Source organism: Hyla sarda, chromosome 1 (genome assembly GCF_029499605.1).
Source record: "Hyla sarda isolate aHylSar1 chromosome 1, aHylSar1.hap1, whole genome shotgun sequence".
Classification (NCBI taxonomy): Eukaryota; Metazoa; Chordata; class Amphibia; order Anura; family Hylidae; genus Hyla; species Hyla sarda.
This window is the reverse complement of record NC_079189.1, coordinates 606,850,985-606,876,771: the sequence shown is the minus strand read 5'-3', so window position 1 is coordinate 606,876,771 and position 25,787 is coordinate 606,850,985. Positions and strand designations below refer to the sequence as shown.

General features: G+C 46.0%; 4 protein-coding genes across 7 annotated transcripts in view; 1 reads left to right on the top strand and 3 right to left on the bottom strand.

The window, feature by feature from the left end:
* The window catches only part of LOC130296651 (gastrula zinc finger protein XlCGF26.1-like), a 41,074-nt gene extending 19,595 nt beyond the window's left edge, over positions 1 to 21,479 (top strand). For 2 of the 4 annotated variants that reach the window (XM_056548430.1, XM_056548440.1), the window contains one exon: positions 19,282 to 21,479. In XM_056548430.1, the coding sequence (XP_056404405.1) occupies positions 19,282 to 21,176 (1,895 nt within the window). In that variant the 3' untranslated portion in view covers positions 21,177 to 21,479. The remainder of the gene's footprint in view (positions 1 to 19,281) is intronic. The other 2 variants (XM_056548412.1, XM_056548421.1) reach the window with 1 other exon arrangement.
* The window catches only part of LOC130296610 (zinc finger protein 345-like), a 632,251-nt gene that overhangs the window by 111,649 nt on the left and 494,815 nt on the right, over positions 1 to 25,787 (bottom strand). The window lies entirely within an intron of this gene.
* The window catches only part of LOC130296708 (zinc finger protein 260-like), a 473,195-nt gene that overhangs the window by 266,182 nt on the left and 181,226 nt on the right, over positions 1 to 25,787 (bottom strand). The gene's annotated exons all lie outside the window — the stretch shown is intronic.
* Positions 1 to 25,787, bottom strand: part of LOC130296437 (oocyte zinc finger protein XlCOF7.1-like) — a 327,909-nt gene that overhangs the window by 199,437 nt on the left and 102,685 nt on the right. The gene's annotated exons all lie outside the window — the stretch shown is intronic.

Sequence of the window (25,787 nt, the reverse complement as noted above, 5' to 3'; positions counted from 1 at the left end):
ATAGCCCCCCACCAGGAAGAAGGATGGCAATCCTGATAAAATGACATTTAAATTCCTTTCCCTTTCAACCTCTAACCCTATCGCTATCCCTTCATGAAACTAACCCTATACTCACCCTAACATATATACACTATCTCTGGCCAAAATTAAGGTCCTTTACCTTAAGGGCCTAGTACCTAGGGCACATCAAAAGAAAAACCTCTCCACAGGAGAGAAGCCCTACTGGTACCAAGACTGCCATACTCCAAAGACCTGATCTTCCCGAGGATTTTCTGTTGGGTCGAGACTAAACACCGTGCATTCCATGTGTAGTACCTAACCACTAAACTAACGAAGAATAAAGTGCCCGGTCTCGGCCACCCAGGGTCCTGAATACCCCATAAGCCCACTCCGGATAGGTAAGGCCGGCAAGTTGACTCCAACCGATGGAAGCACCCAGCCTGTTGTAAACCCCTATATTAAAGGGGCAATGAAGCAGGAAGTGGTCCATGCTTTCCAGCATGTCCCCGCACTCTTCTCAGGGACATCCCCGTCATCAGAGTTCCTGTACTTCAGATTGTCCCTTACATATAGCTTCCCCTGAACGCAGTGCCAGGCCAAGTCCCAAAACTTCTGGGGGATCCTTTTCATGTTTAAAAGGTACAACCCCACCCTCAGATCCCGACCTGGGCAGTCCCTGAGGGCCAAAGGCTTCTGGAAATGGTTCAACAGAACCCTCTTGTCAAGGAACTGCCTTGACAGAGGCCTGATTTCCCACACTCCCAGACCCCACCGAGGCACCGCCTTCAGAGTCAGGATAGCATAAGCCGGAAGATTCCCATGGGGCATACGGAGGTCCTTCACTCACCCTCCTGTCTCCCATTCCTGGAAGAAAGGCCAAAACCATTCCCTGCAGGAGAGTTCCCACGGAGGAGCCCTCTCCGACCAGAGATTTGAGATGTTGGCTTTCAAGAAGGTGTTCGTTAAGATAAACCCCCTAGTCTCCTCGTGCGATATGTAACCTCCCTCTTGACTAGGTTCATCCTGTTCCCCCATAACAGTTGGAAAAACAGGCTGTAGATCCTAGTATAGTAAGCCTCTGGCAAGATACATACACTGCCCAGATAAATAAACAAGGGGAGCAGGTATGATTTGATCAGGTGTACCCTTTCCCTGAAGGTCATAGACCACCCCTTCCACTGGTCCACCTTCTGAGTGGCATCCTGTAGCTTGCCATGCAAGTTTTTGGTGGGATAATCATCCTGGTCGAATGTGATGCCCAAAACTTTTGCTGACTCTTGGCGCCCTGGAAGCGTGTCCGGGAGATCAAACGTGGGATCTTACCCTCCCAGCCAGAGACTTTCACACTTATCCCGGTTGATCTTAGACCTAGCTGCCTCCGAGTAGCAGTCCACTTCCGACACCACCACATCGACCTCCTCTCTCGAGGACACGAAAATGGTGACATCATCAGTGTATGCCACCACTCTCTGGACGACATCCAGCTCCGCCAGACTCATCTCGACTCCCGCCAACGGCCCACAATCCACCATCCGGACGAAGGGATCGATTGCGAACACGTATAAAAGCGGGCTCAATGGACAACCCTGACGGACTCCGGACCCCACCACAAAAGAGCGGCCAGACCAACTGTTCACCAGCGGGAAACTCTGCCCCTGCATACAAGATCTTAAGCCAATTAACAAAAGTACTCGGTAAGCCATATCTCAGGAGGACAGACCAGAGGTACTCGTGGTTCACCCGATCAAAAGCTTTGGCCTGATCCAGGGACAGCAAGTACCCCTTCCAGAAACCCGCACTACTCCGCTCCACTGCATCCCTGACACTAAGGACAGCAGTTAAGGTGCTTCGGCCTGGAACAGAGCAGTGCTGGGACCCCAAAAGGAGCCGGGGTGCAAACTTCACCAACCAATTAAACAGTATCTTGGCCAGAAGCTTCCTATCCGTATTGAGAAGAGCTATGGGTCTCCAATTCTCAATACGGCTAGGATCTTTACCCTTTGACAGGAGAATCAGGGCTGACCTCCTCATTGACTTCATAAGAGTACCCGAGGAGAGACACTCATTGAATACCTCAGTCAAGAGGGAAGCTAAATGCTCCTTAAAGGTCCTGTATCACTCGGATGTTAAGCCATCCGGACCTGGCGACTTTTTAGGGGCAAGCCCCTCGATCACCAGTCTCACTTCCTCTTCCCTGATTTCTTCTGCCAAAACATCGAGAGGGGTCAACCCCTGGCTCAGGAATGGATTCAGCCAGGAAAACTGACATTTTGTCTCGATCTAGATCCTTCCTCCCCAAAAGGTGCGAGTAGAAAGATCTGACGACCTCCAAGATCCCTGATCTGGACCGATTCAGAGATCCTGTACTATCAATCAGTCCTGAAATGACTTTACTACACACTGACTCTTACAGTTTCTGTAAGGGTTGGGCGAGCAGTACTTCCCTAAATCCCTCTCAAAAACCAAAGATGCGTGCCTATCGTACTGACACCTCATCAGCAAGGACTTCACTCTGGAGATATCCTCTCGGCTTCCTTCAGTCGAGACGAGAGTTTCGAGTTTCCTCCTCAGACCCTGATACAAGCAGTACCTGTTCAGGGACCTGAGGCTCGAGAGCTGGCGGAAGAACCCCGCAACCCGCTTCTTGAATATCTCCCACCACTCCAACTTATTACTACAAAGATCCAGTAAAGGTACCTGACTCTTAAGAAAATCCTCAAAGGACTGTCTTATCTCCGCTTCCTCCAGGAGGGATGAATTCAGCTTCCAATAACCTTTTCCCATCCGGGGGGGGGGGGGGGGGGTCTCTGAAACATTTCAGGGAATACAAAATCATACAGTGAACGGAGAACTTTACCTCAACCACGGACACTGCGAAAGAGACGGCTTCCTCCTTCAAATAAAACCTGTCCATCCTAGACCTGCGGCTACCTTGATGATAGGTGAAACCCGCGTGGCCCGAGGGGCTCCGGATGTGGGCGTCTTCTAGGCGAGCTTCTCTAGCTATGCTAATCAGTGCCACACTATCGCAAGTCAGCGGACCATTGGAGCCTCTCCTATCCTGGGACCTCGTGACATTATTATTGAAGTCCCCTCCAAAGATCACCTGGGCTTAATCCTCATAAAGAGATCTTTACGGCCCCGCTTAGTTTGAGGGTCGTAGATGTTAATGAGCCGGAGCTCTTGTCCCTTCAGGAAAACATCTAAGATCAGGCACCTCCCGATTTTTAATTCAATTACCCGTCGGCATTCAACAGGAGCGGTAAACAGGACCGCCACCCCACTATACGGCTCAGCCGCAAGAGACCAGAGGGAGGGACCGCGCCTCTGCTCTCTCCTAGCTTTTACCAGGGAGGCTAGATCTGACAAGCTGTAAAAAGAAAATGTCGGCTTCAACACGGCCGAGAAAATCAAGGGCTGCAAATCTAGTCGTATCAGATTTTATGCTGGCACAGTTAATAGATGCCAGCGTCAATGGGGTGAGTGCCGCCATACAGGGTGATTAAATTAGACAGCCACACCCTTTACTTTTGTTTTCCATTCTTTTTTCCCCCCTCAGCCCCTGAAGAAGATGAGAGGGCAGGACCACTCTTTGATCTTTTTTTTTACTCAGATCCATTTTATCCCCGTCTCCGGTCTAGCCCTGCCCTCTGAGGAAGGTGCCCTGACAGGACAGGGCCCAGTTCCCACAGAGGCTCCTTCTCCCTAGGCACCTCACCCTCACCTTCCCCATCCAAGGAGGGGGAGGAGATGGTATTGAGGACGAGGTACCGGTTTGACAGGTCAGTCAGATGGGGGGGGGGGGGGCAGTCAGGCTTCAGTTTTGGACCGGGCCCGCAGTACAAGGAACAGAGGGCTCTGACCTCTTCTTTCTCCCCTTCCTTTTGCCCTTGTCTTTCTTTTTGGGCCTCTCCCCGCTCTCCTCATCCACACTTTCATAGTGGGAGGAATCGGAAGGGTCGCCCTTATTGCCTTCCTCTCAGTGAAGCCTCCTGATCTCCTCATCCAGCATGTTCTCCAGGGCCTCAGTAGTTACAGGACCAGCTTCAGGAGCTGGGGCCGGAGCTACCCCGTCACCTGGGCACTCTCCAGCTCCCTACTCCTCCTATGATTTTCCTCCCGCCTTAGTTTGGTGGGGCCCTTTTTCCTCCTCACTGTTGCGCCCCCATCCCTGCCCGTACCCTCCCCAGCCGAGGCAACTTCACAGCTCTCCTCAGCTGGGGCGGATGCTGCACGGGTGAAGGCGCTAGGACAACGGCTGAAAGGGTGTCTGAGGACACCACACAGGTGGCACCGGATCTGCCTACATGATGCAGCCAGATGACCCACCCCACCACACAAAGCGCAGACCTGCACAGTACAGGCTGCGCTAAAGTGGGTGGGGCTGCCACAGCTGTGAGAGACCTTGGGTTGCCCCTGGTAGAAGACCTGGATCCTATCATGTCCAAGAAATGCGGCTGACGGAATGTGGGCAACCGTACTCCCTGAACGCTTGAGTTTGACAGAAAATGTCCAGGCCTCGGACCAGATCCCGTGCTCATCCAAAATCATACAGTGAACGGAGAACTTTACCTCAACCACGGACACTGCGAAAGAGACGGCTTCCTCCTTCAAATAAAACCTGTCCATCCTAGACCTGCGGCTACCTTGATGATAGGTGAAACCCGCGTGGCCCGAGGGGCTCCGGATGTGGGCGTCTTCTAGGCGAGCTTCTCTAGCTATGCTAATCAGTGCCACACTATCGCAAGTCAGCCGACCATTGGAGCCTCTCCTATCCTGGGACCTCGTGACATTATTATTGAAGTCCCCTCCAAAGATCACCTGGGCTTAATCCTCATAAAGAGATCTTTACGGCCCCGCTTAGTTTGAGGGTCGTAGATGTTAATGAGCCGGAGCTCTTGTCCCTTCAGGAAGACATCTAAGATCAGGCACCTCCCGATTTTTAATTCAATTACCCGTCGGCATTCAACAGGAGCGGTAAACAGGACCGCCACCCCACTATACGGCTCAGCCGCAAGAGACCAGAGGGAGGGACCGCGCCTCTGCTCTCTCCTAGCTTTTACCAGGGAGGCTAGATCTGACAAGCTGTAAAAAGAAAATGTCGGCTTCAACACGGCCGAGAAAATCAAGGGCTGCAAATCTAGTCGTATCAGATTTTATGCTGGCACAGTTAATAGATGCCAGCGTCAATGGGGTGAGTGCCGCCATACAGGGTGATTAAATTAGACAGCCACACCCTTTACTTTTGTTTTCCATTCTTTTTTCCCCCCTCAGCCCCTGAAGAAGATGAGAGGGCAGGACCACTCTTTGATCTTTTTTTTTACTCAGATCCATTTTATCCCCGTCTCCGGTCTAGCCCTGCCCTCTGAGGAAGGTGCCCTGACAGGACAGGGCCCAGTTCCCACAGAGGCTCCTTCTCCCTAGGCACCTCACCCTCACCTTCCCCATCCAAGGAGGGGGAGGAGATGGTATTGAGGACGAGGTACCGGTTTGACAGGTCAGTCAGATGGGGGGGGGGGCAGTCAGGCTTCAGTTTTGGACCGGGCCCGCAGTACAAGGAACAGAGGGCTCTGACCTCTTCTTTCTCCCCTTCCTTTTGCCCTTGTCTTTCTTTTTGGGCCTCTCCCCGCTCTCCTCATCCACACTTTCATAGTGGGAGGAATCGGAAGGATCGCCCTTATTGCCTTCCTCTCAGTGAAGCCTCCTGATCTCCTCATCCAGCATGTTCTCCAGGGCCTCAGTAGTTACAGGACCAGCTTCAGGAGCTGGGGCCGGAGCTACCCCGTCACCTGGGCACTCTCCAGCTCCCTACTCCTCCTATGATTTTCCTCCCGCCTTAGTTTGGTGGGGCCCTTTTTCCTCCTCACTGTTGCGCCCCCATCCCTGCCCGTACCCTCCCCAGCCGAGGCAACTTCACAGCTCTCCTCAGCTGGGGCGGATGCTGCACGGGTGAAGGCGCTAGGACAACGGCTGAAAGGGTGTCTGAGGACACCACACAGGTGGCACCGGATCTGCCTACATGATGCAGCCAGATGACCCACCCCACCACACAAAGCGCAGACCTGCACAGTACAGGCTGCGCTAAAGTGGGTGGGGCTGCCACAGCTGTGAGAGACCTTGGGTTGCCCCTGGTAGAAGACCTGGATCCTATCACGTCCAAGAAATGCGGCTGACGGAATGTGGGCAACCGTACTCCCTGAACGCTTGAGTTTGACAGAAAATGTCCAGGCCTCGGACCAGATCCCGTGCTCATCCAAGTTTCTCTTGGGCATGTCCGTCACATCCCCATACCATCCGAGCCAGGTCATGATGTCATAACAAGAAAGTGACTCGTTACGGGTCAAAACGGTCACTATCTTGACCGAGTTCTGACGGGAAATCGCCTTTACGGCGAAATCCTGCCAGCCGGGCTCGTTCTTTGCCACTTCATAGTTTGAACAGAAGAGTTCGAGAACCTCTGGCTGAACGAAACTGACATCAAACTCGGACGAACCGTAGGGGTGAATCAGGGCAAAGATGTCACTCGCCCTGAATTCCATTTGAAGGAGGACCTCAACCACGTTTGCACAAGGTGGACACGCATCCTCGCCCCTCCAAATCAGACGGACCACATTCCTACGGTTATTGTCCTGCGAGGGTGTTGGGAGGGACCAGACCACCTCCCCATTCTGCTCTTGGAAAGCCCCCAAACCATGTCCAGAAAGACAGGTCGACCTCACCCATTCCCTCTACCTGGATCGACCTGTCGCCCCTACGCAGAGCCTCCAGGAGGCACTGTTGCAAGTGGCCACCAGAGCCGGACGGAGACGGGGACCCCCCCTGAACCCCCGGCAGCGACATTAGCATAGCTCCTAGGAGCAGTCACTACCGGGGGAGGAGCTGGACCAGACCCAGAACCATCAGTACAGCCATTCACACCACTACTTCCATTTTTATTCCCATCCATACCAGACTTACCATTCTTACCACTACTTCTCCCACCATTATTCACTCCACTTACACTCCCACATACATTCCTCTCATCCACAACACTACTAAACTCAGCATTCTCACATCCTGACAGATTCTGGGCTGGCGGGGACCTGTAGTACTGCTAGTTTTATTAAGTCTCTGTGCTGGCTTGGCTGCTAGGGCTGGCACTGATGGCTCCTCCTCCATGGCTATTGTCACCTCCTGAGTCTGGGGCTGCTCCTCCTAGTGCACCCCAGCTTCACCCACAGTGCCAGCACTTGCTTTTCCCGACCGCATGGGATCTGCGGATGATCCCAGCACCCCCGGACACTCCCCCCCCCCCCCCCCCTCACAGAGTAGTGCCCCGCAGTGCCTGCAGAACACACAGTACTCGGGGGACTGCCCCCCCGAACACATGGACACACCGCTCTCCGCCACCGGTGCCCAGACACTCCCCCCCCCTTACAGGGGAGTGCCCCGCAGTGCCGGTAATGCCCACAGCACTCGGGGAACCGCCCCCAAGCACACGGCGGAGTAACTCGCCTCTGGCACTTGGACACGCCCCCTGCCACCCTGGGGCGGTCCTGTAGTGTCAGAGCTGCCCACCATGAGCCCATCCTGCCCCTCCCTACCGGCAGGATGGGTGGGCTTCACATCTATTGCATCCGCAGCCTTTTTTGACGCCATGCTATACCCCCCTTTCTGGCCCCACTCCACCACAAGATCAGGGTCTGGCAGTTTGGGGGACCCAGCAGCCTGAACCAACTTCACAGCTGGCCCAGACTGCTGGAAAGGACGAAACACAAAAGACACTGTTTTTAGGACTTTCTGCTTCTTTTTTTTTTCCTTTTCTTTACTAATTCATCTTTGCCAAGATCCTCACCGAAGGAAAAATTCTCCAAGCGGGTAGGTGACTCTTGCTGCACGATGGCTCTCAATAAACCCCCACTAGCCAGGTCCTCCTCACCGCTATCCTCCGTCTCACCATTACTGGAAGGTAGCACCACCTGATATGGCTCAAAGTAGCTATCTTTGTGGGGCTGGGGGTCACATGCACCAGGGGTGACATCCCCCTCACTTTCCATAGCTTCACCTTCCCCCGACTCTCCGTCACCTTCCTCCCCTCCATCTTCCTCCTCACTGCTATCTTCATGGCTGTCTGCACCTGCTTGCATTACTTTAAACCTATCTTCATTAGACAGTTTCTCCTTCTGGCCTCCTCCAACTAAGCCACCTCTATCTTCAGAGCCCGCACCTGGGCAGAAAACTTCTGCCTCTTCCCTCCAGAGAATCATGGTCAGCCTGGTAGCATGAGAACTTCAGGTCTTCCTTCAGGCTCTGAAGTCTTCTGCCCAACTCCTCATACTCCGCCATCTTGGCCTGGATCCACGACCCATAAGTCGCCAGCGACTCTGTTGGACCCCGCACCCCCCATTGCGGGGGTTCTGGAGTAGCAGAAGGTCCGCTGCTCTTGCCAGTATTCTTGCATCCGGAAGGGGGAGCGGGCTCCACATTTCTGCAGGGCCCTGCTGGAACGCCTCACCCCGACCTTGGAACCGGCTGTAGACACTGTCTTCCCCCCTCTCGCCAGCCTGGAACGAGAGGTAGAAGCCCGGGGCTCCATGCAGGAAAGGCCCTCTCCAGGAGCCTGCCACACTCCTGGGAAAGGCTGATGGAACACCTGCACTGCTCTGTGTGACAGATGGAGGAGCTCAAAAATGGACACACCCGACACCAACTGCTCCTGGCTACTGTGTTCCACAGGAAATTCTCTCTGCTGACACCTCTGTCCTTGTCAGGAACTGTCCAGAGAAGCATAGGTTTGCAAAGGGGATTTTCTCCTGCTCTGGACAGTTCCTGATACAGGCATCAGGTGTCAGCAGAGAGCACTGTGGGCAAGACAAAAAAGTAGCTACCTCTGTAGCATACAGCTGCTAAAATGTACTGGAAGGGTAAAGATTTTTTAATAGGAGCTATTTACAAATCTGTTTAACTTTCTCGCACCAGTTGATAAAAAAAAAAAAAAAATTCCACCGGAGTACCCCTTTAAGGCAGAGCTATATAACGGCAAGATGACTATCGCCTGAACTTGTTCGTCTATCACCTTCCTGAGAAGCATCGGAATCAAACAAAGAAGAGGAAAGGCATAAATAAAGATCATCTAGTTTTCTAGTTTTCCTGAGTCATCATTACATCCAGAGACGGGAGACCCCCACTTGTCTGTTATGATTTTGAATACTCGCAGGTTAAGTTCCGATTCTCCCAGCATTATCTTCTTCCTGCTGAGCCAATCTGCAGTAGTATTCACTGAGCCTTTGATATGGACTGCGGTGATTGAGAGGAGATTGTGTTCTGACCAATCCATCATGCTGGCAGAGTTTCTGGAGAGTCTTGCTTCTTGTCCCTCCTTGCTTGTTCACATAGTAAAAGGATGGGAGGTTGAAATGAATTAATGCCTCACTGATTGCCTTCAGCTCCCTGAAGTTTGAAGACATTTTTCTGACTTCCTCTGTCCATGTCTTCTGTACTCAAGAATCCCCCATATGGGCATCCCAGCTAGAGCCTGAGGCATCTGTAGTGAGGACTACTGCCTAAGGAAACATGAGAGACTTGCCTCGAAGAAAACGAGATGGCTCTATCCACCTCAGATAAATCTTGATTTATACTTGAATAAAGATGGTTCAATCCAGGTCCTCCTGCGACTTGTCCCACTGTGACAGTATGTGGGTCTGCAGTGTTCTGATATGAGCTTTCGCCCACAGAACTGCTTCCATTGTTGAGGTTTACAATCCCAGTATTTTCATTGCCAACCGGACTGTACACTATTTGAGGCCCAAAATGTGATGGAGGCAATGCTGAATAATCTGAATTCTCTCTCCGGACAAGGACAGAAACATTTGGCAAGAGTCTATGATGAAACCCAGGTAGAGATTTCTTCTTGCAGGAGATAGGTGAGACTTCTTGTAATTATCAAGAAACCGTGCTCTTGAAGAACCTTTTATTGCCGTTTGTAAATGATGGAGGAGGAGATGTCCTGATGGAGCCTTGAACAACCAGTCGTCCAGGTAAGGGGTTACATGTATACCGGGGAGCCTGAGATCCGCCACCAAGATGACCACCACTTTGGTGAAGACCCTTGAAGCTGATGTGATACCGAAGGGTATGCATGTAAACTGGAGATGCTGCACCTGATGATGACTGCAATGTGATGCGCAGATATTTGCTGTAAGTTGGACGTACAGGTATGTGCAGATATGCGTCTTGAAGATCAATCAACGCCATGTTATCTTCTTGTTGAATATCCAGAACTACCGACTTGATTGATTCCATTTTGAACTTCTTCTTCACAAAGAACTTGTTCAGTAATGAGAGATCTATTACTAGCCTCCAATCTCCTCCAGACTTTGGGACAGAAAAAATTGGTGAATAAAACCCTTTGCCCTTTTCTGAGTGTTGAACTTTCTCCAAAGCTCTTTTGAGAATAAACTGCTGGACCAACTCAGAAACCCTTGGAAGCCCTGTTGACTATAAACCTGTCCATAGGTGTTCTACTAGTTCTAGTGACTATCTGTTTTTCACAGTGTCTGTTACCCAGGCATCTGAGGGTGTCGCAGACCAGACCTTTTCAAAAGCTTGAAGCCTGGCTCCCACCGGGGGATCCTGAGGCCTGGCGTCATTGGTCTTTATTCTTTGGCATGAAGGGCTTCTGTCAGGATCCGGACTGGTATGAAGAGAGGACACTGGAGGTGGATGCTCTGTGTCAGTGAGGTGATGGCGTGGGCCGTACCAGGGGAACGGAATCTAAGGGGTTACTGTTTTTCACCAGAGCCCGCCGCAAAGCGGGATGGACTTGCAGCGGCAGGTAACCCCCAGGTTGTTCCACCCGATAGCGACTCAACCCCACTGACAGCTGAGACAGGCGCGGTACACAGGGACAAGGCATGAGCAAGGTCGGACATAGCAGAAGGTCTGGGCAGGCAGTAATGGTTCGTAGTCAGGGGCAACTGCAAGGGTCTGGATACACAGGCTTGGGATACACAAAATGCTTTCTCAGGGCACTAGGGCAACAAGATCCGGCAAGGACAGGAAGGGGAAGTGGGTTTTTATATGTTTTGCAGGTGTAGGTACTGATTGGGCCAGGCACCAATTAATGGTGCACTGGCCCTTTAAATTTCAGAGAGCCGGCGCGCGCGCGCCCTCGATAGCAGAGACATAGCAGCAGGAGGACGGGGCAGGTGAGGTGATTGGGATGCGACCCACGGGCGGGCGCGTCCCGCTACACGGATCCCATCCCCACCGGTGATAAAAGTGCAGCGCTCCCGGTCAGCGGGTCTGACCGGGGCGCTGCACACAGAAGAACGCCGCGAGCGGTTCGGGGAGGAGCAGGGACCCGGAGCGCTCGGCGTAACAGCTTCTTCTTTGTGGCACTGGGTTCTTGTTTTTTCTCGTACTGACGCCTTGTGTCAGACTAATGAAAATTCTCCCTTCTCAGTAGGAGACTTGACCTGTGTTTTCCTCTGATAAGGAAAACCCACACTTTCATGAAGGGATTTAAGGATTCCCTTTAACTGGAGATCAAACATAGAGGAGGGATGAAACGGAAGGGAAATAAAGTTATTTTTAGATGGCACATCTCCTCCCCAGTGTTAAATCCATAATGATCTTCTGGTGGCATTGGATAGGACAAGTGCTCTGGAGGAGAACCTTATGATGTCCAGTTGGGCATCACATAGGAACTCCGAGGTAGAATTTAAAGTTGAGATTCTCCAACAATTCTTTGCGTGGAATACCATCTTCAATATCCCCAGTCCAATACACTTCCCCCCCCCACCTCGTCCAATACACTCCCCCCCACCTCGTCCAATACACTTCCCCCCCCCCCACCTCGTCCAATACACTTCCCCCCCCCCTTGTCCAATACACTTCCCCCCCACCTCGTCCAATACACTTCCCCCCCACCTCGTCCAATACACTCCCCCCCCCACCTCGTCCAAAACACTTCCCCCCCCCTCGTCCAATACACTCCCCCCCCTCATCCTATACACTTCCCCTCCCGTCCAATACACTTCCCCCCCCCTCCAATGCACTCCCCCCCCTCCAATGCACTTCCCACCCCCCCGTCCAATACACTTCCCCCTCCCTCCAATACACTTCCCCCCCCTCCAATACACTTCCCCCCCCCTCCAATACACTTCCCCCCCCTCCAATACACTTCCCCCCCTCCAATACACTCCCCCCCCCCTCCAATACACTCCTCCAATACACTTCCCCCCCTCCTCCAATACACTCCCCCCCTCCTCCAATACACTTCCCCCCCCCCCAATACACTTCCCCCCCCCACCTCGTCCAAAACACTCCCCCCCCCCCTTCGTCCAATACACTTCCCCCCGTCCAATACACTTGCCCCCCGTCCAACGTCCAATACACTTCCCCCCTCTGGCCCACACAGTTGTTAACTTTCTTTTTTCGTATTACCTGGCCTCCGGCGGGACCCTGTTCGCTGCCACTTGATGCAGTGCGACCCGTTCGGCGGGACCGCACTGACGTATGACGTCCTCCTGCGTTGTGCGGCAACTCCGCGCAACGTAAGGGGAGGTCACATGTCTCCTCGGCAACCAGGCAGCTCACTCACAAAAAAAATGTGCGCTGTCAAATACTGGCCAATGCATGGCCGGTATTTGACAACGCTTTCGCTTACCCCCACTCAACCCGTGGCGTACCCCTTGGGGTACGCGTACCACGGGTTGAGAACCCAGGCTCTAGTATTTTGGACATAACCTGCAACTGAGGCACCTGACAGAGCATCTATGCAAATGGAAACCCATCCAAAATAAGCAAAATATATCAAAAGCATTTTTTTTTTTACATAGAAAACTATAACTTTTTTTTAAGGCATTTTCCCACACATTTAGTCTGTTTGTTACTCCCATAGGCTGCATTTTTGCTTTGTTTGCCTTGTACACATGAAGAATGCACTATGAGGCTATGTGTACTATGTGAGCTCATTTTAGTATTTCTACCAAAACCACACGAAAAAAAAGTAATGGAAAGATTTACACCCTTTTTCTTTCTTTTAAATTTTTTTTTTTTTTTTTATATTAACCAAAATACTGTGTGTGCACATAGCCTTTAAAGGGATATCCAGGATTAGAAAAAAAGAGACGAATTCTTGCAACTCAGTTCGATTGAAGTGAATGGAGTCGAGTTTTAATACCACACACAACCTGAGCACAAGTGTGGTGCTGTTTTTGTAAGAAATTAGCACGGTTTTTATATTGCTTTAGGGTGGGTTCACATGCTATTACTGAGTACGCTACCATTGATTTAAATCTGTCCACAGACACTCTGCATTAGTGTCAGATTTGCGGACTGTCCACGGAGCCATTCAAATCACTGGTAGCGTAACTCACAGCGGGTTTCCCAGAGCGGGAAACCCGCTGCTAGTTACTTGCGTGTGAACGCATCCTTAATGTTGGTGGAAAGGAGGGTTTGAGCGTGTTGGATTTTAGTGCCCGACCCTCTCTGAGGCAAAAGCCGTGCCAAATTCTGTGGCTTACCCCTCCCCATAGAGAACACTTGAACGTTTGGCCATGTTTGGGGAGACCACGAGCAATTAACGGTCGGCCGGCGGTTATTCAAAATTAATGTTCAACTCTAAGGGGCAGCTATAAAAATGTAGAAGGTATGAGAAGACGTGCAGTTTTAAAACAATGTTATACCATGCTTTTCTAGACTTTTTTATGTTGTAGACTGTGGCCCAGATTTATCAAAATGTGTGAGGAAAAAAGGTTGCTCACGGCAACCAATCACAGCTCAGCTTTAACTTTTCCAGAACTTGTTGGAGGGTTGCTCCGACCCTGGACATCTTGTCTCCTGTCCGGGGGATGGGGTGTCTGGTCGGGGGGGTCGCGCTGCTGCTGGGGACCCCCGCGTTCTCCGTTGCGGCACCCTAGACATCCAGTGCACAGAGCGAACTTTGCTCAGTGACGGATGACTGGCCATGCGAAGCAGAGGCTCGTGGAGTCGCGGCCGCGCCCTGCTTTTGGTGTCGTGGCCGCGCTCCCTCGGTGCAGGTCTGTGGGAGGGGGCGTGACGCCCGTCGCGCCCCCTCCCGTGGACTTGCGTTGGGGGGGCGTGGTGGGGGCATCGCGGGCGGGGCGCGGCCGTGACAACTCAAGCCTCCAGCACTGCACCCAACGCTTTAAAGGAATGCCGGGTGGATCGGGGAGATTGCGGGGGTCCCCAGCGGTGGGACCCCCGCGGTGGGACGTCTTGTTCCTTATCCTTTGGATGGGGGATGGGATGTCTGGGGGCAGAGTACCCCTTTAAGATAGGAAAGCTGAGCTGTGATTGGTTGCTATGAGTAATTTTTGTTCTCACACGTTTAGCTAAATCTCTCCAGTTTTTCTCTTACACATTTTGCAAAATCTGGGCCGTTACCTTGGATTGTCCAATTGACCATGTTGCTTTGGAATAACATGCAGCTGCCTCCTTTCTGCTATGTATTTCATATACAGAACACGATGTGCAAATACATTGGTTCTGACCTCTGGGATCTCCTGCAACTCTCCATGCTGCATGTGGTGGTGGGTCAACACATGCGCCATGCTTTTAATTATGGAAGTGGAAATATCAGAGTCTTTTTACTATACTATATAGATTGAGTTTACATTTATTTGAGATGTATATTTTTCATTTTAACTTCAATAGAGTGGAAATAAAATGAGGCATATTAAAACTACATTTGTGGTTCTCCTTAGAAGCAGTTCCAAGGAAATATATCTAGGTCATTACAAAAAAATGGTGCAGATGAACAGGTTTTTTGGGGTTTTTTTTTTGGTGTGGTTGTGGTGCAGCTACTCTGCCTCCAGACTCATGAACATACTCGTACTGTAACATCAGGATATAAACTCCTGAAGAGATGTCAGTGCTGTTATATATAGAACTTACCTGATGATCTGTCAGCTGGGATGAGGTCACTCACCTGGATCAAAAGTGACATTCGTATTCTGCCTTGATTAATTGTGTATTATTCTGCCATGGATTACATAGGGCGTCATTCAGTGAAAGTGGTTGGGAATGTTACAGGAGTATATTGCTATGTGCTGATGCCATGCCGGGAGTTTCACAACCTCTCTTATTTATTACATCTATGCGTGTTGTGAAATGTCCTGGCACAATACCACTTTCCATTAGGATTATGTAAGAATCTTAATGAAAGGTTTACATATTCTGGAATTTTTTAGAAGCTGCAATTACTGTTGCCCGGAAATTTCTTGTGTATAAAAAATTGCTACCAGTGCTAAGTATTACTACATTGTAAAATGCTAATAGTGCAGAATAATACCGTGAGAATGGACAGAGTGCCATCTATTACAGATTACTGATGGGAGCTTTTTAATAAAAAAAAATTAAAAAGGTGCTTTCGCACATTTGTTCCAATGTTTTATTTCTTTATTGCTACCTGTATATTTTGAGCCTTTCTATTTCGGCCCATCAGGCCCTTGTTACCTTAAGTTGTTTAACCTGTTAAGGACCCAGGGCGTACCTGTACGCCCTGAGTTCGCTCACGATCTATGATGCGGGGCCACGGCGTTGCCCCGCGTCATAGCGGGTCGGGCCCTGCCTCTAATAACGACCGGGACCCGTGGCTAATAGCGCCCGGCATTGATCACGCTGCTGCGCGCTATTAACCCTTTAGACGCCGCGTTCAAAGTTGAACGCCGCATCTAAAAGGAAAGTGAAACCATGCCTGTTAGCTCAGGGAGCTGTTCGGGATAGCCGCAGTGAAATCGCGGCATCCCGAACAGCTTACAGGACTGATGGAGGGTCCCTACCTGCCTCCTCGCTGTCCGATCGACGAATGACTGCTCAGTGCCTGAGATCCGGGCATGAGCAGTCAAGCGGCAGAATCATCGATCACTGGTTTCTTATGAGAAACCAGTGATCAATGTGAAAGATCAGTGTGTGCAGAGTTATAGGTCCCTATGGGACCTATAACACTGCAAAAAAAGTGGAAAAAAAAGTGAATAAAGATCATTTAACCCCTCCCCTATTAAAAGTTTGAATCACCCCCCTTTTCCCATTAAAAAAAACAGTGTAAATAAAAATAAACATATGTGGTATCGCCACGTGCGGAAATGTCCGAATTATAAAAATATATCATTAATTAAACCGCGTGGTCAATGGTGTGCTCGCAAAAAAATTCCAAAGTCCAAAATAGTGCATTTTTGGTCACTTTTTTTATATCTAGAAAAAATGAATAAAAAGCAATCAATAAATCCTATCAATGCAAAAATGATACCGCTAAAAATTTCAGATCACTGCGCAAAAAATTAGCCCTCATACCGCCCCATACGCGGAAAAATAAAAAAATGATAGGGGTCAGAAGATGACAATTTTAAACTTATACATTTTCCTGCATGTAGTTATGATTTTTTCCAGAAGTACGACAAAATCAAACCTACATAAGTAGGGTATCATTTTAACCGTATGGACCTACAGAATAAAAAGTAGGTGTCATTTTTACCGAAAAATGTACTGTGCAGAAACGGAAGCCCCCAAAAGTTACAAAATAGCGTTTGTTTTTTTCAATTTTGTCTCACATTGATTTTTTTTTCCGTTTCACCGTAGATTTTTGGGTAAAATGACTGACGTCATTACAAAGTAGAATTGGTGGCGCAAAAAATAAGCCATCATATGGATTTGTAGGTGCAAAATTGAAAGAGTTATGATTTTTTAAAGGTAAGGAGGAAAAAACGAAAATGCAAAAACGGAAAAACCCCGGGTCCTTAAGGGGTTAAGAAAAAAAAAAAATATATACTGTGATAACTCAGACAGCCAAATAGCCACCGGCAAGGAGGCTGCTGCCGCCGAGTAGGTCTTTTTACACAATGTATCAGTTTTTCTTTCCATGGGATCTGACAGCATGGTAGATTCATCGGCCTGGATGACCGGCTTTCTTGTTAGCTGAGCTGCTGCCGAATCCACCTTTTGGTGGGTTCTCCCATTCCTCAAATACTGTAGGTGAGAGCTTATAAGTGGAGCGAAGAGCGCAATGACCTGAGCCTTTCTACCAGCTCAACGTTATTCCCAGCGGGCCAGAGAGCATAGAAGCTATGCCAACATGCCACCGTCCTGCCGAAAAAGCCCGACCCCTCACCTGATAGGCCAAAGTGCACAGATATGCGCATAATCCCAGCCATCACTTTGTGCACAACAGAACAAGGAGAGGTGCGTTACCTGCAGCTCTGTAGAGAAGCCATTATATACCTTACACCATTATATACCGCCACAGCACACCTGATGAGCTCCCCGCTGGCTGAACGACTAAGGAAGCCCCCAGTATACAGCTGTTTTACAAAGGATAAGGGTAGAGGGACCAGGGTAACCTCCAGTATTCAACCATATAACAACTAATCCCAGGGACCTCAGAGGTATACTTGCCTCTGTGTAACTTCCTTCTTTTTCCAAGAAGAAAAGACAATACACGTGTGTTCTGGTTCTTGGGTGATTTATGCCTGATGGGCAGGTGGGATTAATTTGAATAATTAAAGGAGTACTCCTGTGAAAAACTTTTTTAAATCAACTGGTGCCAGAAAATTAAGTAGATTTTTAAATTACTTCTATTTAAAAATCTTTACTCTTTCAGGACGTATCAGCTGCTTTATGCTTGACAGGAAGTTCTTTTATTTTTAAATTTCTTTTCTGTCTGACCACAGTGCTCTCTGCTGACAACTCTGTCTGTCTCAAGAACTGTCAAAAGCAGGAGCAAATCCCCATAGCATACCTATCCTGCTCTTGACAGTTTCTGAGACAGACAGACAGAAAAGAAATCTAAAAAGAAAAGACCTTCCTGTGGAGCATAAAGCAGCTGATAAGTACTGGAAGGGTTAAGATTTTTAAATAAAAGTAATTTACAAATCTGCATAACTTTCTGGCACCAGTTTAAAAAACAATTTTTTCACTGGAGTACTCCTTTATCTTCTGCGTATTTACTGCTAGATCAGTACTTCTATTCTGGGTCAAGGAGAATCCTTTAACCCATCAGTGTGCTGCCGTAGGATGACCAGGAAATATATGGATGTAGATTATAGTTGGGATATGGACATGAAATATACCAATTGGATAGAAGGACTGCTGCATATGTCCCACCATCCCTGAAGAGTCCCCATTTGTCCTACTTGTTACAGAAACATCCCAGCTCAGCACTGTAAATGATTTAATCGGGCAGTGTTTCCTTCTAAGCTCCTCCCCCTGTGACCTACACCGGCTCTGCTTTTCTTCTGTTGTGTGCAGCAGTCGGGTCAGTGAGGGGAGGGAGTGGGAGGGCGCACATCACTGGGAGGAGATACTGAGTTGTATTCCGCTCTTGCTCTTTAGGATCTACGGCAGTTCTCTTAACAGTGTGGCTGAGCATTCCTACCCCAACAACTGCCCGGTGCAGTGATCTGCTAGGGTCCGTGGCTGACATGACTCTGCTCCTGATAGAGGCATCCTATGGCAGACTGTACCAACAGATCGCAGATCTAATTGATCAACGCAATATATATATATATGTACTGCATTCATTTGTATGACTAATCTTATGATTGCTTATACAAGTGTCCTAGGGAACCTAAAAACTGTGTAGAATAAACATTTTCAAAAGTTGTTTTTAAAACTATACATCAAGTTCCCCCAGAGTAAAAAAAAAAAAATGTAAACAAAAATAAACATATTTGGTAACATCATGTGTAATTATCCGAGCTATTAATTATAACTTTAATGATGCTACATAGAAAATGGTATAAATGTAAAACAGATTCAAACCAAAACAGTGGTATTTTTGGTCACATCATAGCCCAAAAAAAAAAAAATGGAATAAAATGTGAACAAATAGGGATAAATACTACAGATCATGATGCAAAAAATGAATTCTAACACAGCTCAATACCAGAGGTTAGAATGTGGCTATTTAAAGCAATTCTTATTTTATGTTTGTTATTTTTAAAAGTGCTAAAACTTGGCAGAAACAATACAAATTGTGTATTCTTGTGATCGCACCAGCTTGATAAATAAAGACAACATGTCAATTCCACTGCCCAGTAAATGGCATAAAATGATACCACCCCCATTTTATTTGTTTTGCGGTATATTTTATGATGATCTGAATGGTATCGTTATAAAGAACAATTGGCCCCGCAAAAAACAAACCCTCATATGGCCCTATAGATGAAAAAATTAAAGTTAAGAGTCTTATAAAGTAAATAGGATAAAAAATGTAAAATGCTGGTCATTCAGGGGTTAAGGCTATTACTAAAAAAATTTAATCTGTTTTCTTCTTGGCAGATGACTGTACCAGGAGATCAGAGGAGAATCTTATATCTTCAGATTATAAAGCAGATGATGATATCACACAAGATACATGTGAAGAACATTCCATTATCCCAGATACACCCTCAGCCCTTCACAGCCAAGATCTCTCATCTGATCCTTTAAAAATAGTCCTATCATCTGATTTATCACAGCAAAATATGAGGATGCTATTTTCATGTGCTGAATGTGGAAAATGTTTTTCTTATCAATCAAATCTTATTCAACATCAAAAAATTCACACAGAAGAGAAGCCATTTTTATGTTCAAAAAGTGGGAAATGTTTTACTGACAAATCACTTCTTGCTCAACATCAAAAAATTCACACAGGAGAGAAGCCATATTCATGTTCACAATGTGGAAAATGTTTTACTGTGAAACCATCTCTTGTTCAACATCAGAAAATTCACTCAGGAAAAAAGCCATTTTCATGTTCAGACTGTGGGAAATGTTTTATTCAAAAATGTGATCTTGTTAAACATAAAATAACTCACACAGGAGAGAAGCCATTTTCATGTTCAGAATGTGGAAAATGTTTTCCTAATAAATCAAATCTAATTCGACATAAAAAAATTCACACAGGAGAGAAACCATTTTTACGTCCAAAAAGTGGGAAATGTTTTATTGACAGATCACATCTTGGTCAACATCAAAACATTCACACAGGAGAGAAGCCATTTTCATGTTCACAATGTGGAAAATGTTTTACTGTGAAACCATCTCTTATTCAACATCAAAGAATTCACTCAGGAGATAAACCATTTTCATGTTCAGAATGTGGGAGATGTTTTATTCAGAAATGTGATCTTGTTAAACATAAAAGAACTCACACAGGAGAGAAGCCATTTTCATGTTCAGAATGTGGAAAATGTTTTCCTAATAAATCAAATCTAATTCGACATAAAAAAATTCACACAGGAGAGAAGCCATTTTCATGTTCAGAATGTGGGAAATGTTTTGCTTCTAAATCACTTCTTGTTTTACATCAAAAAAGTCACATCGGTGCAAAGCCATTTTCATGTTCAGAATGTTGGAGATGTTTTATTCAGAAATATGATCTTGTTAAACATATAAGAACTCACACAGGAGAGAAGCCATTTTCTTGTTCAGAATGTGAAAAATGTTTTTGTAATAAATCAAATCTTATTCAACATCAAAAAATTCACACAGGAGAGAAGCCATTTTCATGTTCAGAATGTGGGAAATGTTTTGCTTCTAAATCACTTCTTGTTATACATCAAAAAAGTCACACAGGAGAGAAGCCATTTTCTTGTTCAGAATGTGAAAAATGTTTCTCTAATAAATCAAATCTTATTCAACATCAAAAAAGTCACATAGGAGAGAAGCCATTTTTATGTTCACAATGTGGGAAATGTTTTACTGTAAAACTATCTCTTGTTAAACATAAAAAAATTCACACAGGAGAGAAGCCATTTTCATGTTCAGAATGTGGGAGATGTTTTATTCAGAAATATGATCTTGTTAAACATAAAAGAACTCATACAGGAGAGAAGCCATTTTCATGTTCAGAATGTGGAAAATGTTTTACTCTGAAATCTGTTCTTGTCAAGCATCAAAAAATTCACACAGGAGAGAAGCCATTTTTATGTTCAAAATGTGGGAAATGTTTTAAAGACAAATCACATCTTGGTCAACATAAAAAAATTCACACAGGAGAGAAGCCATTTTCATGTTCACAATGTGGAAAATGTTTTACTCAGAAATCAGATCTTGTTAGACATCAAATAATTCACACAGGAAAGAAGCCATTTTCATGTTCAGAATGTGGGAAATGTTTTACTGTGAAATCACTACTTATCAGACATACAAGAATTCACACAGGAAAGAAGACAATTCAGAGCAATAAATGATGCAGATAAGACATCTATATATTAACCATGTACATAGGATATCTGACATTTATACATATATCATATACTGCATCTCCAAACTTGTTCCCAATTGTTAATAAAAGTTTTCTTTTAGAACGTAGTCACCGATCCAGCGATGTCATCACTATAGTTTACATGGTAGGAAAAGAGTGTGATATATGGTTGTGATATTCACTGCTCCTCATGGAGAAGACCCAACAGGCATAATCCATGGGGAGCTGCTACTGGAGACCCAAACACCTCAGAGAGAAGGGACTTATTCCAGTGATGAAGAATTCCAGGACGTGACCAGATTAGAGACACAAAATCACTTCTATCTTCTGGCTTCTAGGACATTATTCTGATGGAAGAACTTTACACATTATATAAAGTCCTATAGGTGTTGGGGAACATTTATAGACAATTGTTGGCCCCGGCTGTCATGGCGTACCATAGAAGATGAATGAATATCGCTCCATAGAGTATAATATCCAAGACAGAATAAATATAATGAGGCAGATTTATCAAAACCTGTCTAGAGATAAAGTAGCGGAGTTGCCCATAACAACCAATCAGATCGCTGCTTTCATTTTTTAGAGGCCTTTTCAGAAATGAAAGAAGCGATCTGATTGGTTGTTATGGGCAACTCAGCAACTTTTCCTCTGGACAGGTTTTGCTAAATTTCCCCCAGTATCTCTTACCACAAGTAGTTGTGCACCGTACACAACAATGGTGAGATTGTGTTTGGATGTAACAAGGGCCCTTCTGCAGCCTTTCTGCCCCAGATAATAGGAAAACAAAGAACTGTACTTCATAAGACAATAGCGCTGACCGAACCCACACAGTAGGATATACTTCTCTATTAGACCATCATGCAATGTGTTTCCCACCTTAAAGGGGTACTCCGCTGCCCCAGCGTTTGGAACATTTTGTTCCAAATGCTTGGATCAGGGGTCGTAACGTCACAGTTACGCCCCCTCAATGCAAGCTATAAAAGGGGGTGTGGTTGTAACCATGCTCCCTTACATAGACTTGCATTGAGTGGGAGTGGTATGACATCATGAGGGGTATGGCAGTGACATCACAACCCCAGCTGCCTGCACCCAGAATTTTAAACGAACGCTGGGTGCTGCACAGAGATCACGGGGATCCCAGCTGCGGGACCCCCTGCAATCAGACATCTTATCCCCTATCCACTGGATAGTAGATAAGATGTCTAGGGGTGGAGTACTCATTTAGTGATCATTTCACCAGGCATATCAGGTGTTACGAAGGTATTTAAAGGGGTACTCCGCTGCCCTGTGTCGGAAGCTCCGCTCCCCAGTGCCCAAAAGTTTATTGTTCCGAACGCTGTGTGCGGGCTTCCGTGTTCATGGCCGCCCCTCATGACGTCACGCCCGCCCCCCTCAGCGAAAGACTATGGGAAGGGTACGCGATGGCCATCATACCCCCTTCCCATAGACTTTCGTTGAGGGGGCGGGCGTGACGTCACGAAGGGGGTGGGCGTGATGTCACGAGGGGAAGCCCTGAACACGGAAGCCCGCACACAGCTTCCGGAACAATAAAGTTCTGGACGCTGGGGAGCGGAGCTTCTGACACAGGGCAGCGGAATACCCCTTTAAATGGTTACAACTTAACCCTTTCATCATGTTTATTTAACTCTTTATACAGCAAAAATACCTAAAACTAATATAATTGTCTGTATTACAGTACAACTAGACATATACACATATAAAATATATATGTATATATAATTATACACACACAAATACAAACGTATATAGAAGATAAGACAGAAAAAGCATAATATTGCTATCGAACATTTTTATCGGTTTCATTTAGTCCCTGTGGGAACAAGGTGCATTATTTGTCTCCTTGATGTTGGAAGCTTCAATACAATATTTGCGCCTCAGGATATCTGAAAATTTTATCAGATGCTTATAATAGGGTTCAAAATAAAAAACAAACAACCAGAACTGGTGAGGACAAAAGGAAAAAGTTGGTGAAAACTTGGCATGGCAGGCTGGAGCAATGGAGCACAGATACCACTGATCAATGCTATGCTATGGAGCAACATTGTTCAGTATATGCTATCTAATGATTACATGTAATAGTCTCCTATGGGGACTAAAATATATATATATAAATATATATAACACTATGTCATATATATATATATATATATATAACACTATGTCCTCTATATATATATATATATATATATATATATATATAAAACACTATGTCCTCTATATATAACATTATGTCATATATATATATATATATATAACACTATGTCCTCTATATATATAACACTATGTCCTCTATATATATAACACTATGTCCTCTATATATATAACACTATGTCCTCTATATATATAACACTATGTCCTCTATATATATCACTATGTCCTCTATATATAACACTATGTCCTCTATATATATAACACTATGTCCTTTATATATAACACTTTGTCCTCTATATATATAACACTATTTCCTCTATATATAACACTATGTCCTCTATATATATAACACTATGTCCTCTATATATATATATATATAACACTATGTCCTCTATATATATAACACTATGTCCTCATATATATATATATATATATATATATCAATGTCCTCTATATATAACACTATGTCCTATATATAACACTATGTCCTCTATATATAACACTATGTCCTATATATATAACACTATATCATCTATATAACACTATGTCCTCTATATATATAACACTATGTCCTCTCTCTCTCTCTATATATATATATATATATATATATATATAACACCATGTCCTCTACATATTACACTATGCCCTCTATATACAGTGGGGATCAAAAGTTTGGGCACCCCAGGTAAAAATTTGTATTAATGTGCATGAAGAAGGAAAGATGGAAAAATCTCCAAAAGGCATCAAATTACAGATTAGACATTCTTATAACATGTCAACAAAAGTTAGATTTTATTTCCATCATTTGCACTTTCAAAATAACAGAAAACAAAAAAATGGCATCTGCAAAAGTTTGGGCACCCTGCAGAATTTATAGCATGCACTGCCCCCTTTGCAAAGCTGAGACCTGCCAGTGTCATGAATTGTTCTCAATCATCATCTGGGAAGACCAGGTGATGTCAATCTCAAAGGTTTTAAATGCCCAGACTCATCTGACCTTGCCCCAACAATCAGCACCATGGGTTCTTCTAAGCAGTTGTCTAGAAATCTGAAACTGAAAAAAGTTGACACTCACAAAGCTGGAGAAGGCTATAAGAAGATAGCAAAACGTTTTCAGATGTCAATATCCTCTGTTTGGAATGTAATTAAGAAATGGCAGTCATCAGGAACAGTGGAAGTTAAAGCAAGATCTGGAAGACCAAGAAGAATATCAGACAGAACAGCTGGCAGGATTGTCAGAAAAACAATTCAAAACCTTAGTAAATATGTTGTTTTTTTGTGAAAATGTCGGGGGCACGGCCATTTTTCGGGTTTTAGCAAAATGGAGAGTTGGTCGGGGTGTTTTCAATTATGGTGCAAAATCTGGCGCAGACAGAATTTCTGGCACAATGCGACAGATCTCTGGTTTGCAATAGTAAATGAGGGCCTTGGTCTTCATGGAAGAGTCATCAGAAGAAAACCTCTTCCATGTCCTCACCACAAAAATCAGCGTTTGAACTTTGCAAATGAACATATAGACAAGCCTGATGCATTTTGGAAACAAGTTCTGTGGACCTATGAGGTTAAAATTGAACTTTTTGGCCGGAATGAGCAAAGGTACGTTTGGAGAAGAAGGGGAACAGAATTTAATGAAAAGAGCCTCTGTCCAACTGTTAAGTATGGGGGTGGATCAATCATGCTGTGGGGTTGTATTGCAGCCAGTGGCACAGGGAACATCTCACGAGTAGAAGGAAAAATGGATTCAATAAAATGTCAGCAAATTTTGGATGCTAACTTGATGCCATCGGTGAAAAAGCTGAAGATAAAGAGAGGATGGCTTCTACAAATGGATAATGATCCTAAACACACCTCGAAATTCACAGGGGATTACATCAAGAGGCGTAAACTGAAGGTTTTGCCATGGCCTTCACAATCTCCTGACCTCAACATAATTGAAAATCTATGGATAGACCTTTAAAGAGCAGTGCGTGACAGACAGCCCAGAAATCTCAAAGAACTGGAAGACCTTTGTAAGGAAGAATGGGCAAAGATACCTTAAACAAGAATTGAAAGACTCTTGGCTGGCTACAAAAAGCGTTTACAAGCTGTGATACTTGCCAAAGGGGGTAGTACAAGATATTAACTCTGCAGGGTGCCCAAACTTTTGCAGACACCATTTTTTTGTTTTCTGTTATTCTGAAAGTGTAAATGATGGAAATAAAATCAAACTTTTGTTGACATATTATAAGAATGTCTAATCTGTAATTTGATGCCTTTTGGAGATTTTTCTATCTTTCCTTGGCTTCTTTATGCACATTAATACAAATTTTTACCTGGGGTGCCCAAACTTTTCATCCCCACTGTAGATCTTCCTCTCCCACCGAAAAATAAGAGAAACCCTAGCAACCAAGTCAGCATCTGTAGTGGGGGCTAGTCCTGAACGAGT